Raw genomic sequence first — 11,420 nt, 5'->3', positions numbered from 1 at the left:
CCTGCTCCCTGGCAGGCCTTGGGCCATGGCTGAACCCTGCTGCTCTTCATGTCACCTCTCCCTGTCTTTCAAAGCTGCCAGACCAAAATTGGGCCAAGACATCATCTGATCTGCCTCTGCCGAGTGCTGGGGGAGGCACGGGGCTGGTAATCCCTCCCCAAGAGATGGGAAGGGTCTGCAAGGGGGGGAGAGACCCCTCAGAGGATCAATCCTCCCCCCTTCCCCTCTCCACGAGCAAGCGCCTTCTCTGGGGGCTCATTACTCTCCCGTACATTTATTATGCTAATCCACAAGGATTAAGTTAAACCAGTCGACGCAAAATCCAGTGTTTTCCAGCCCGCTGGGGCCAAAATTACTGTCCAGTGTTAAAAGGGGAAGGGGAGGAGAGGGCTGGGCAATGGGGGAGGAGAAACTGCAGCATCAGAGGGGGACGGAGCGGGGCCACCCAGAGCCGTGGTCCAGGTGACTTGGGGACCCCCCACCCACGTGCAGGGGGCCCCCGGCGTGGCACTAGATCTTGGGGCGCCAGCCCTTGATGAACTGCATGATCTTCTTCACCTGGAGCTTGGTGAGGCGGAAGTCGTCGGCCAGGATCTCCTCGCTGAGCTGCACGAAGATGCTGCCGTCGATCCTCTCGCGGGCGAAGAAGCTCACGACGTCCTCGGAGAGGCCGATGAAGCGCAGGCACTTGGACACCTCCTCCAGCGACAGCGCCGACAGGTCGGCGGGGGGCAGCCAGGCCGGGCTGTCCCCGCCGGGCCGGGGGGCGGCCGGCGGGGCTGCCCCATCGCCCCGCGCCGCCGGCGGCACCTCGATGACCCCCTGGGCCAGGTACAGGCGGGTGACGCCCTCGGCCCCGCGCAGGACGGCGGGGGACAGCGGGGCCGCCCCCCGGATGACGATGCCGTCCCCGTCCAAGCCCTTGGGGGGCCGAGGGGGAGCCGCCGGCTCCTCGGCGGGGGCGAAGGGCTCCGGCGAGGAGGAGGAGGAGGGGGCGGCCGGGGCCGAAGGCGCTTTGGACCACTCGGTGCTCTCCGGCCACTCTGCGGCGCCGGCGAAGGGGTTGAGCGCCCCGAAGGGGGCAAAGCGCTTTTGGGGGTGCGGGGGCTTGAGGCGGGGGCAGCTGCGGAAGGGCTTCAGGGGGGGCTCGGCCCCCAGCAGCGGCGTGGAGCAGCCGCTGCCCGCCCCGGCGCCCGGCTCGGGGAACGCCCAGGGGTCGGACCAGGAGCTGGGCGCGGGCTGGGCCGGGGGCAGCGGCCGCCCGGGGGGCTCGGCGGCCTTGCAGTCGGCCCAGGTGCAGGGGTAGCAGTACAGCGAGTAGGCGTCGGGCGAGGGCGAGGCGCTGCCGCTCCGCGGGGCCGACCTGCCGGGGCGAGGGCAGTGTCACCATCACCCCGGCGCGGTGTCCCCATCCCCGGGCTCCAGGAGCCCCACCCACCCACCCCGGTGCCCCCGGAGCCACTCACCCGTCGTGGAGCCCCGAGGAGTAGTAGGAGAGGCTGGGGCTGGGCGAAGGCGCTGGCGCCAGCTTCGGGCAGCGCAGGGGGGCCGGGGGGCTGCAGGGCGCCGGGGGGCGGCTGCCCCGGGGCGGCACCGGGGGCGCGTTCAGCAGCCGGCACTCCTCCTTCACCTGGAACGGGGCGGCGCCGTCAGGGCCCCAGGCGGAGCTGGGGATCCCCGCGGCTGGAGGGGGTGATGGGGCCTCGGGGACAGCCGGTCCTGCCCAGCCACGAAGCTCTGGGTGCAAGTGGGGACACGTGGGGCCCGCCTACCCCGTGATGCGAGGAGACCAAAATATTGGGGTACGCCGTGGTGAAAGGGAGCCTGAAATTTTGGGTACCCCGTTGTGTAGGGAAGCCCAGAGGATCGGGATACCCCACGGTTCCGGGCAGCCCAAGAGCTTGAGGTACTGGATGGTGCAGAGAGCCCTGGGGAAGCGCGGGTACCGCGGTACGAGGGTGTCCCTGAGGGTCTGGTGATGGGCAGCCCTGGGGAGCCGAGGTCTGAAGATTTGGGTGACCAAGCAGAGCTGGGCAGGGACCCCAGGGCCAGGGGACAGGGAGGGGGGTCGGGCTGCCCTGCCGTGCGGCTGGCCTTGCCACGGAGTGGCTGACAGGCCCTCGGCGATGCCATTCCCCATCCCTGGGGACAGGAGCGGGCTCTTACCGCCTCCGATTTGGGTGGCACAGGGGGCGGGTTGTCCCCGCGGGGCTCGTCCCCGGGGCGCTGCGGGGAGCCCAGCGGGGTGACAGCCCCGAAGGCCACGAGGTCGGGCCGGCCGCCGCTGCTGCCCAGCTCGCAGCAGCCCTCCGGGCTGGGATTGCTCCACAGCTCCTCGTAGGGAATCTCCAGCGGCTCCTGAGTCCTGAACTCGGGCTCGGCCCAGTCGGGCGTCATGTACTCCCGCTCGGGGTCGGGGAAGTCGGGCAGCGGCGGGCGGCCCCGCGGTCCCTGGCAGCGGGCGGGGGGCTCCCGGGGACCCCCGGAGCCGCAGGCACAGAGCGAGAGGCGCTGCAGGGGCTGGCTGAGCTCCTCGCGGGCGCAGGCGGGCAGGCAGAGCCGCAGGCGCCGCGGGCTCGCACATTCCTCCAGGAAGTCCGGCTTGGCCTCTCGCACGGCCCGCGAGTACTCGTCGGGGTTGAAGCGGTCGTGGCAATACGCGGCGCTGTCCCGCAGCAGCTTCTCCAGCTGCGGGTCTCCGGCCAGCAGCCCCTCGGGCAGCTGGAAGCGGGGCATGTCGGTCAGCAGCAGGAAGTGGAAGGGCACCAGCTCCTCCCGGCGCAGGATGCAGCACAGCACCACCGTCTTGGAGATGATGCTGACCAGCTTGTAGCAGTGGCCCTCGCGGATGGCGTGCAGGTCGTAGGGGTTGCGGGCGGGCCGGCTGGGCACGGCCACGTTGACGGGCAGCCGCACCTTCTCGATGATGCTGCGGATGGTGTGCTCGCCCTCCTGCAGCCGCAGCTCCAGCGGGCTGCGCGTGCTGAAGCGGCCCTTGCACTGGAAGGGCAGGCTCAGGCTCTCGTTGGTGCGGTGGTTCATGCAGATCAGACACGGCATCTTGCCCTTCACCTGCCGCGCCCCCGCCGCCGGCGCCGCCTTGCCCAGCTTGCGCAGGAGGGTGTTGAAACGCGACTTCTCCTTCACCGTCTTGGCGCACAGGATCTCCGCTTGCCCCATCAGCGTCAGCTCGTCCCCCGCGTTCAGTGTGAAGTTGTAAACCTCGCTGTCCTCGCTGAACTCCCCCGACACCACCTGCCCGCGACAGCCCCAACGTGGCACCCGCTGCCCTGCCCTGGGCCCCCGACACCCCAACAGTGCCTCTGATGTCCCACCGCCACCCCCTGATGTCCCACCACCATCCCTGACACCCTACCACGACCCCCCGATGTCCCACCACCATCCCTGACACCCCACCACCACCCCCTGATGTTCCACCACCATCCCTGACACCCCACCACGACCTCCTGATGTTCCACCACCATCCCTGACGCCCCACCACCACCCCCTGATGTTCCACCACCATCCCCTGACATCATCCCACCATTATTCCTGATACTCCACCATCCCTGACACCTCACCACCCCCCTCCTGATGTCCCACCACCGTCACTAACACCCCACCACCACCCCCTGCTATCCCACCACCATCCCCGAAATTCCACCACTACCCCTGATGTCCCACCACCATCCCTGACATCATCCCACCATGATTCCTGATGCTCCACCACCATCCCTGACGTCCCACCAGCATTCCTGAAATTCCGCCACTATCCCTTGACATCGTCCCACCGTAATCCCTGATGTCCCACCATCACCCCCTGGTGTCCCACCACTATCCCTGATGCTCCACCACCACTCCCTGCTGTCCCACTGTCCTCTCCTGATGTCCCAGCACCGTCCCCTTCTTTCCCACGCTCCCCTCTTTATTCCCACCGCCCTGCAGTGCTGTCCTACCAATATCCCAATATCCCACCATGGTGTCCCACCGCCAAACTCTGCTGTCCCACCGTCCTCTCCTCATGTCCCACCAACCCCCAAAGTCCCTGTCGCCTCACCCCCAGTCCCCAGTACTCCCCTCGTGCCCCACCACTGTCCTCGGTGTCCCCTGACATCCCACCACCACTCCCTGCTGTCCCACCAGGGTCCCCCGCTGCCCCAGCCCCGTCCCCTGCTGTCCCCAGGACCTTCACGCTGAAGGTGATGGCCTCCATGACGAAGATGCGGTCTGGGAAGATGCTGGCCACCTCCTCCACGCTGTTGAAGTACTGCACGGGCTCGCGCAGGTCCCGGTCCTGGTCCAGCAGCTTGAACTTCCCTGCGGGGACCCCCGAGCCCGCCGAGGTGAGAGGGGCCCGACTCCTCACAGGGACCTGCTGTCACCCACCCCCCGGGGGCCAGCACAGCCCTGCACGGGGCCAGCCACCCCTGAGGCAGCCGGGGGTCCCCAGCACATCCTTGGGGACACTCCTGTGGGCTTTGCCGGTGTCTAAGTGCTGCAAGGGGACCCCAGAGCGTCCCCCGGCCCCCGAGCAGCCCCTGGGGGGTTTCTGGGTGGGACAAGGCACAGGGTGGCACGGGGTGTCCCAGCAACGCCACCGGCACCCCCCGAGCTGCAGGGACCCCCCAAAAGCGTTCCCGTGAGTGGGAGAACATGCCCAGAGCAGCCCAAATTGCCAGGGGTGCCCGTTACCCCCCAAAATCCCGTCCCAGCCCTGCCAGGGCACAGTGACCCCACGGCTCTGGTGGGAGAGACACCGGGAAGGGAACCGGGCAGGAATGGGGAAAGGCAGGAACGGGAGCGGGGAAAGGCAGGAACGGGAATGGGGAGAGGCAGGAACGGGAGCGGGGAAAGGCAGGAACGGGAGCGGGGAAAGGCAGGAACGGGAATGGGGAGAGGCAGGAACGGAGCGGGGAGAGGCAGGAACGGGAACGGGGCGAGGCAGGAACGGAGCGGGGAAGGGCAGAAACGGGGAAAAGCAGGAATGGGGAAGGGCAGGAACGGGGAAAGGCGGGAATGGGGAAGGGCAGGAATGGGGAAGGGCAGGAACGGGAGCGGGGAGCTGCAGCCCCAGGGAAACCGCCGCCCCCGGCATCGGCCGCCGGGCACGGACCTGAGGGGAATATTAATCCCTCGCCGCGCCCGGCCGGCGGAGCTGGGCCACCAGAGCTCCTCGCTTGGCTCTGGGGGCACCCGAGGCTGGAGCCGGCTCAGCCCCACAGCCCGGGGCAGCGCTGGGCACGGCCCGACGACCCCCGACGCTGTTAACACACTGCCCAGCCCCCGTGCATCCCCCGCGGGACGGTGATTAACCCCTCCCCCGCTCCATTTCCCATTATTTATTTATTAGCAGGACTCATTACCGCCATGGAGCACTTAGAGGGGTCATTAAGGCTCTGGCGGCTGCCGGCAGAGGCAGCTCAGCACCTTCGTCTGCACTGCCGGCCCCAACCCGGCCCCATCCTCATCCCTCATCCAGCGCAGCTCCTCCTCAGCTCAGCCCATCCCATCCTCATCACTCTCCCTGTCCCATCCCTTCCTCATCCCATCCCATCCCAGCTCATCCCTGTCCCTTTTCCCCATCCCATCCTTGTCTCTCTCCCATTCCCAGCTCCATCCCATCCCGTCCCGTCCCATCCCAGCTCATCCCTGTCCCTTTTCCACATCCCATCCTTGTCTCTCTCCCATTCCCAGCTCCATCCCATCCCATCCCATTATCCATCCCATCCCATCCATCTCATCCCATCCCATCCATTCCCATCCCATCCCATCCCATTATCCCATCTCATCCCATCCCATTATCCATCCCATCCCATCCCATCCCCATCCCATCCCATCCCCTGCCAGCTCTGCGGGGGGTGGGGGCAGCCCCCAAACCAGAGCATCTCCTGCCCCGGCTGGACCTTACTGGAGCAGCCCCCGCGGGCAGGGGGAGGGGCCAGCTCCGGCTCTGCTGGCCCAGGGACGCCACTCCCGTTGTCGCCGTTGTCCCCAGCCCCGCCCACCTGGGTACTGGAGCGGGATGTCGATTTTGGGCCCGATGACGTAGTGTCCCTCCTCCAGGCTGTGGGCTGTCACCGTCGTCCACTGCCGGCACGAGTGGACCAGGAAGCACGTCCTGGGCTGTCACCCCCTCCCACGCGCTCACCTGCGAGGGGACAGGGTTGTCACCACCCGCCAGCCCCCCCCATCCCGCCCCGCCCCGCCCCCCGGCGCCGCTGGACGGACGGACGGACGGACGGAGCGAGGGATGAGCAGGTGCCGCTGCCAAGAGCCGCCAGTTGCCCAGGAAACAATTTCTTTGTCCCCCCTGAAAAGCTGCAGCCGCCGCAAACAAGAAGTTTAAACAAGAAGTTTATTGAGTCGGGGCCGGCGCAGGCCCCCCCGGGAGCCTTCCAGAACCGCGGCACCCCGACACCCCCCAGGGCCCCCGGCACCCCCTGCAGCCGGGATGGGCCCTGCTCCGCGGGGGACACGGCCAGGAGGGGGTCCCCTGCACCCCCGGCTCCCCTCACCCCCACAGCCCCTGCTCTGCACACCCCCATGCCCTGATCCCCTCACCCCCCATCCCCTGCTCCCCACAGCCCCCATCCCCTGCACCCCCTGCTCCCCTCACCCCCCATCCCCTGCTCCCCTCACCCCCACAGCCCTGCTCTGCACACCCCCATGCCCTGATCCCCTCACCCCCCATCCCCTGCTCCCCTCACCCCTCATCCCCTGCTCCCCTCACCCCCGATCCCCTGCTCCCCTCACCCCTCATCCCCTGCTCCCCTCACCCCCCATCCCCTATTCCCCTCACCCCCCCATCCCCTGCTCCCCACACGCCCCATCCCCTGCTCCCCTCACCCCCCATCCCCTGCTCCCCTCACCCCTCATCCCCTGCTCCCCACACCCCTCATCCCCTGCTCCCCTCACCCCCCATCCCCTGCTCCCCTCACCCCCGATCCCCTGCTCCCCTCACCCCTCATCCCCTGCTCCCCTCACCCCCCCATCCCCTGCTCCCCACACCGCCGATCCCCTGCTCCCCTCACCCCCGATCCCCTGCTCCCCTCACCCCCCATCCCCTGCTCCCCACACCCCCATCCCCTACTCCCCTCATCCCCCATCCCCTGCTCCCCTCACCCCCCATCCCCTGCTCCCCTCACCCCCCATCCCCTGCTCCCCTCACCCCCGATCCCCTGCTCCCCTCACCCCTCATCCCCTGCTCCCCTCACCCCCCCATCCCCTGCTCCCCACACCGCCGATCCCCTGCTCCCCTCACCCCCGATCCCCTGCTCCCCTCACCCCCCATCCCCTGCTCCCCACACCCCCATCCCCTACTCCCCTCATCCCCCATCCCCTGCTCCCCCTCACCCCCCATCCCCTGCTCCCCTCACCCCCGATCCCCTGTTCCCCTCACCCCCCATCCCCTGCTCCCCTCACCCCTCATCCCCTGCTCCCCACACCCCCCATCCCCTGCTCCCCACACCCCCCATCCCCTGTTCCCCTCACCCCCCATCCCCTGCTCCCCACACCCCCATCCCCTACTCCCCTCATCCCTCATCCCCTGTTCCCCTCACCCCCCATCCCCTGCTCCTCTCACCCCCCATCCCCTGCTCCCCTCACCCCCCATCCCCTGCTCCCCTCACCCCTCATCCCCTGCTCCCCACACCCCCGATCCCCTGTTCCCCACACCCCCATCCCCTGCTCCCCTCACCCCCGATCCCCTCCTCCCCACACCCCCATCCCCTGCTCCCCTCACCCCCATCCCCTGCTCCCCTCACCCCCCATCCCCTGCTCCCCACACCCTCATCCCCTGCTCCCCACACCCCCATCCCCTGCTCCTCTCACCCCTCATCCCCCGCTCCCCACTCAGCCTGGGCGGGGGCGGGGGGTGTCGCAGCCAGGGCCCCCCCCAGCCAGGCCGTGTCCCAGGGAGGGTGGGGAGGGGACACGGTGGCTCCCAGCCCCTGCCAGCCTGGTGCCAGCACCTCCAGTGTCACCCGGGGAGGGTGACAGTGGGGAAAGTGCTGGGCCACGGCTGGGGGGAGTGGGAGCAGCCTGGGCCCCACGACTTCCCCCCCTCGCATCCCCGCAGGGCAGGAGCCCAGGGACCCCCCCTGCCCCAGCCCCCCCACCCGGAGGGATCCGACCAGAGCAGCCCTGGAGCCGGGACAGCAGCTTGGTCTCACCTGGCCCCAGCCTTCCTCCTTCCCTCCCTCCCTCCTCCTCCTCAGCACTCCAGGCTCCTTTCTCCTGGTCCCTCCAGTCCTTCTCCTCCTCACCCCTTCAGCCTCTTCCAGCCTACTCTGCGCCCCTCCAGCCCGCCTCTCTCCCTCCACCTCCTCCTCACTTCTCCAGTCACCGTTCCTTCTCCTCACCTCTCCCTCTTTCCCGTCTTCCTCTTCATCCCTCAACTCTCCATCCCTTCCTCCAAGCTTTCCTCCCTTCCTCCTCCTCACTCTCAAGCCTTCATCACTTCCCCATCCCTCTACCCTCCATTGCTCCCTGCTCCTCATCACTCCAGTCTCCCTCCCTCCTCTTCGTCCCCCCAGACTTAGTCCCTTTTCCTGGTCCCTTCGTCCTTCGTCTCTCCCTCATCACTCCAACCTCCCTCCCTCCTCGTCCTCACTCTCCAGCCTTCCTCCCTCCCTCCCTCCCCATCCCTCCGCCTTCCACCCCTCCCTCCTCCTCATCACTCCATTCTTTCTCCCTCCTCCTCATCACTCCAGCCTCACTCTCTGTCCCTCCATCCTCCCTCCCTCCCCTGGTCCCTCCAGCCTTCCTCCCACCCTCCTCCTCCTCCTCCCCAGCGCTCCAACCTCCCTCCCTCCTCCTCCTTCTCGTCCCTCCAGACTTCATCCCCCGCCCGTGTGCTCCCCCGCCGGGCTCACCCTGCCCGAGGCAGACGAGGGTGGGCAGGCGGCACTGGCTGACGATGGCGTCGAGGGGCAGCGCCGCGGGGCTCCAGCGGAGCCGGGCCAGCCCCGCCGCGAGCTTCTCCATCGCATCGCGGCTCAGGCCGGCCCCGGGCCGGGCTCCATCGCCGCCGCCGCCGGGCCGGGGCCGGGGCGGGGGGCGGGGGGCGGCGGGAGCGGGGCAGGAGGAGCCGCCCCCCGCCCGCCCCCGGCCCCTCCTGCCCGCCCGCCCCGGCAGGCGGAACCCCCCCGGCGGGGGCGGGGGAGGCGGCGGCGGGCGGGGACCCCCGTGCGGGACATCCCCTCGGGACCGGGCATCCCCCCCCAGGGCCGGGCATCCCCCCCAGGGCCGGGCAGCCCCCGGCGGGGCCGCTCCGGGGGTGTCCCGGGGGGGAACGCGCTGCCCGCGGGGTCCGGGGGGCTCAGCCCCGGCTCGCCCCGGGGTCCCGGGGGTTCGGCTCTCTCTGACCGCCGAGGGAACGGGGCGGGGGGCGCCGCGGGGACCCTTCCCCATCCCGTCCCGCTGCTGCAGGCGCGGAGTCGCCGGGAGCTGCCGGGCGGTCCCAAGCGAGGGCTGCGGGGAGCACAAGGGACCAGTGGGGGACCGGGGGGCCCCGATGCCGCCCCACACCCCGATGTCCCGGCCGGGACCCCCCGGCCCGGCGCTGCCGCACGGGCGGGGAGCACAAAAGACACCGGGAGAGGGGGCCAGGGAGATCGCAGTCAGCGGGGACCCTCGGCAGCGACATCACCGTCACCCCGAGCGGGGACTCCGCACCCTGGCGACTCCCGGCCACCCTGAGCGGGGGACACCGGAGCCGGTGGGTCCCCGCACCCTCGGTCACTCACAGCCCGGGGGGCGGGGAAGCCCCGGTCCCGCTCTGAAGCGTCTCGTCCGGGCCCCCCACCCCCGGTCCTTTGCTGGTTGCATCCCCACTCCGCTGGAGACTGGCTGAGGAGGATGAAGGAGTGGAGGAAGCCCCAAGTGCCTGCAGGGCCAGTGGTCGGCCCTGGGGACGTGTCACCCCCCAGTCACTGTCCCCCAGGCCAAGCACAAGGGGAAGCTGCTGGACAGGGCGGAGCAGGGAGTGGATGGAACAGAGGTGGAACAGCGAAAAGGGTGAAGCAGGAGCAGGGAAGGAGCAGGGATGGGGAAGGAACAGGGAAAACGACAGAGCAGGTATAGGGAAGGAGCAGGGAAAGGGAGGGAACGGCTGTAGGAAAGGAGAGGGGACAGGGAAGGGCACGTATGGAACAGAGCCGGGATAAGGATGGAGGCAGGATGGGGATGGAGCCGGGATGAGGATGGAGGCAGGATGGGGATGGAAGCAGGATGGGGATGGAGCTGGGATGAGGATGGAGAAAAGATGGAGATGGAGCCGGGACGGGGATGGAGGCAGGATGGAGATGAAGCCGGGACGGGGATGGAGGCAGGATGGGGATGGAGCCGGGATGAGGATGGAAGCAGGATGGGGATGGAGGCGGGACGGGGATGGAGGCAGGATGGAGATGGAGCCGGGACGGGGATGGAGGCAGGATGGAGATGGAGCCGGGACGGGGATGGAGGCAGGATGGGGTTGGAGCCGGGATGAGGATGGAGCTGGGTTAGGGACAGAAAAGAGGATGCAGCAGCAGCAGCAGGAGGAGGAGGATGGGGAAAGACCCAAGCCGCACTGCCGGGGGTGACACGGGCAAGCGGGACACTGGGAGCTGCTGGATGGCGTCCGTGTGGGGAAGGTCCCTGCCACGTCCTCCCTCCCTGAGGCTCCCTGGGAATTCCCTCCCAAAATCCCCCAGCCATGGATGGCTCCCACACCGTGAGCCCCCGGGGGGACGGGGAGGATTTGGGATCACTGAGCTGCTCCCCACGGCCTCGCCCCCTGCCAGGGACTGCCGGGGACCGTGGCCATGACACACTCCCGGCTTTATTCCCTCCAGCGGCACAAAACCAGCCTCTCCCGGATACCGGCGCCATGGGAACGGGGACACCGCGGCGTGGGGACACTGTGGCAGCAGGGACACCACGGTAGTGGGGACACTGTGGCAGCAGGGACACCGCGGCGTGGGGACACTGTGGGAACAGGGACACCGTGGCAGTGGGGACACTGTGGGAACAGGGACACCACGGTAGTGGGGACACTGTGACAGAAGGGACACCGCGGCGTGGGGACACTGTGAGAACAGGGACACTGTGGGAACAGGGACACCGTGGCAGTGGGGACACTGTGGCAGCAGGGACACCGCAGCGTGGGGACACTGTGACAGCAGGGACACTGTGGGAACAGGGACACCACGGCAGTGGGGACACTGTGACAGCAGGGACACCGTGGCAGTGGGGACACTGTGGGAATAGGGACACTGTGGGAACAAGGACACCGTGGCAGTGGGGACACTGTGGGAACAGGGACACTGTGGCAGCAGGGACACCGTGGCAGTGGGGACACTGTGAGAACAGGGACACCACGGTAGTGGGGACACTGTGGGAACAGGGACACCACGGTAGTGGGGACACTGTGGGAACAG

The 11,420-nt window shown here is 68.9% G+C and overlaps 1 protein-coding gene across 1 annotated transcript; it reads right to left on the bottom strand.

Moving 5' to 3' along the window:
- Nucleotides 1-254: 254 nt before the first annotated feature.
- GAREM2 (GRB2 associated regulator of MAPK1 subtype 2) lies at nt 255-9,078 on the bottom strand. The gene is given in 7 exon segments (XM_068183129.1): nt 255-1,363; nt 1,467-1,630; nt 2,167-3,255; nt 4,187-4,317; nt 6,006-6,108; nt 6,110-6,143; nt 8,870-9,078. Coding segments are annotated over 7 exon segments (2,490 nt in total). The 5' UTR covers nt 8,986-9,078; the 3' UTR covers nt 255-510.
- Nucleotides 9,079-11,420: the final 2,342 nt, after the last annotated feature.

The sequence above is a fragment of the Anomalospiza imberbis genome, chromosome 3 (assembly GCF_031753505.1).
Source record: "Anomalospiza imberbis isolate Cuckoo-Finch-1a 21T00152 chromosome 3, ASM3175350v1, whole genome shotgun sequence".
Lineage (NCBI taxonomy): Eukaryota > Metazoa > Chordata > Aves > Passeriformes > Viduidae > Anomalospiza > Anomalospiza imberbis.
The sequence above is the reverse complement of the archived record's forward strand: the minus strand, read 5'-3'. Positions and strand labels throughout refer to the sequence as shown.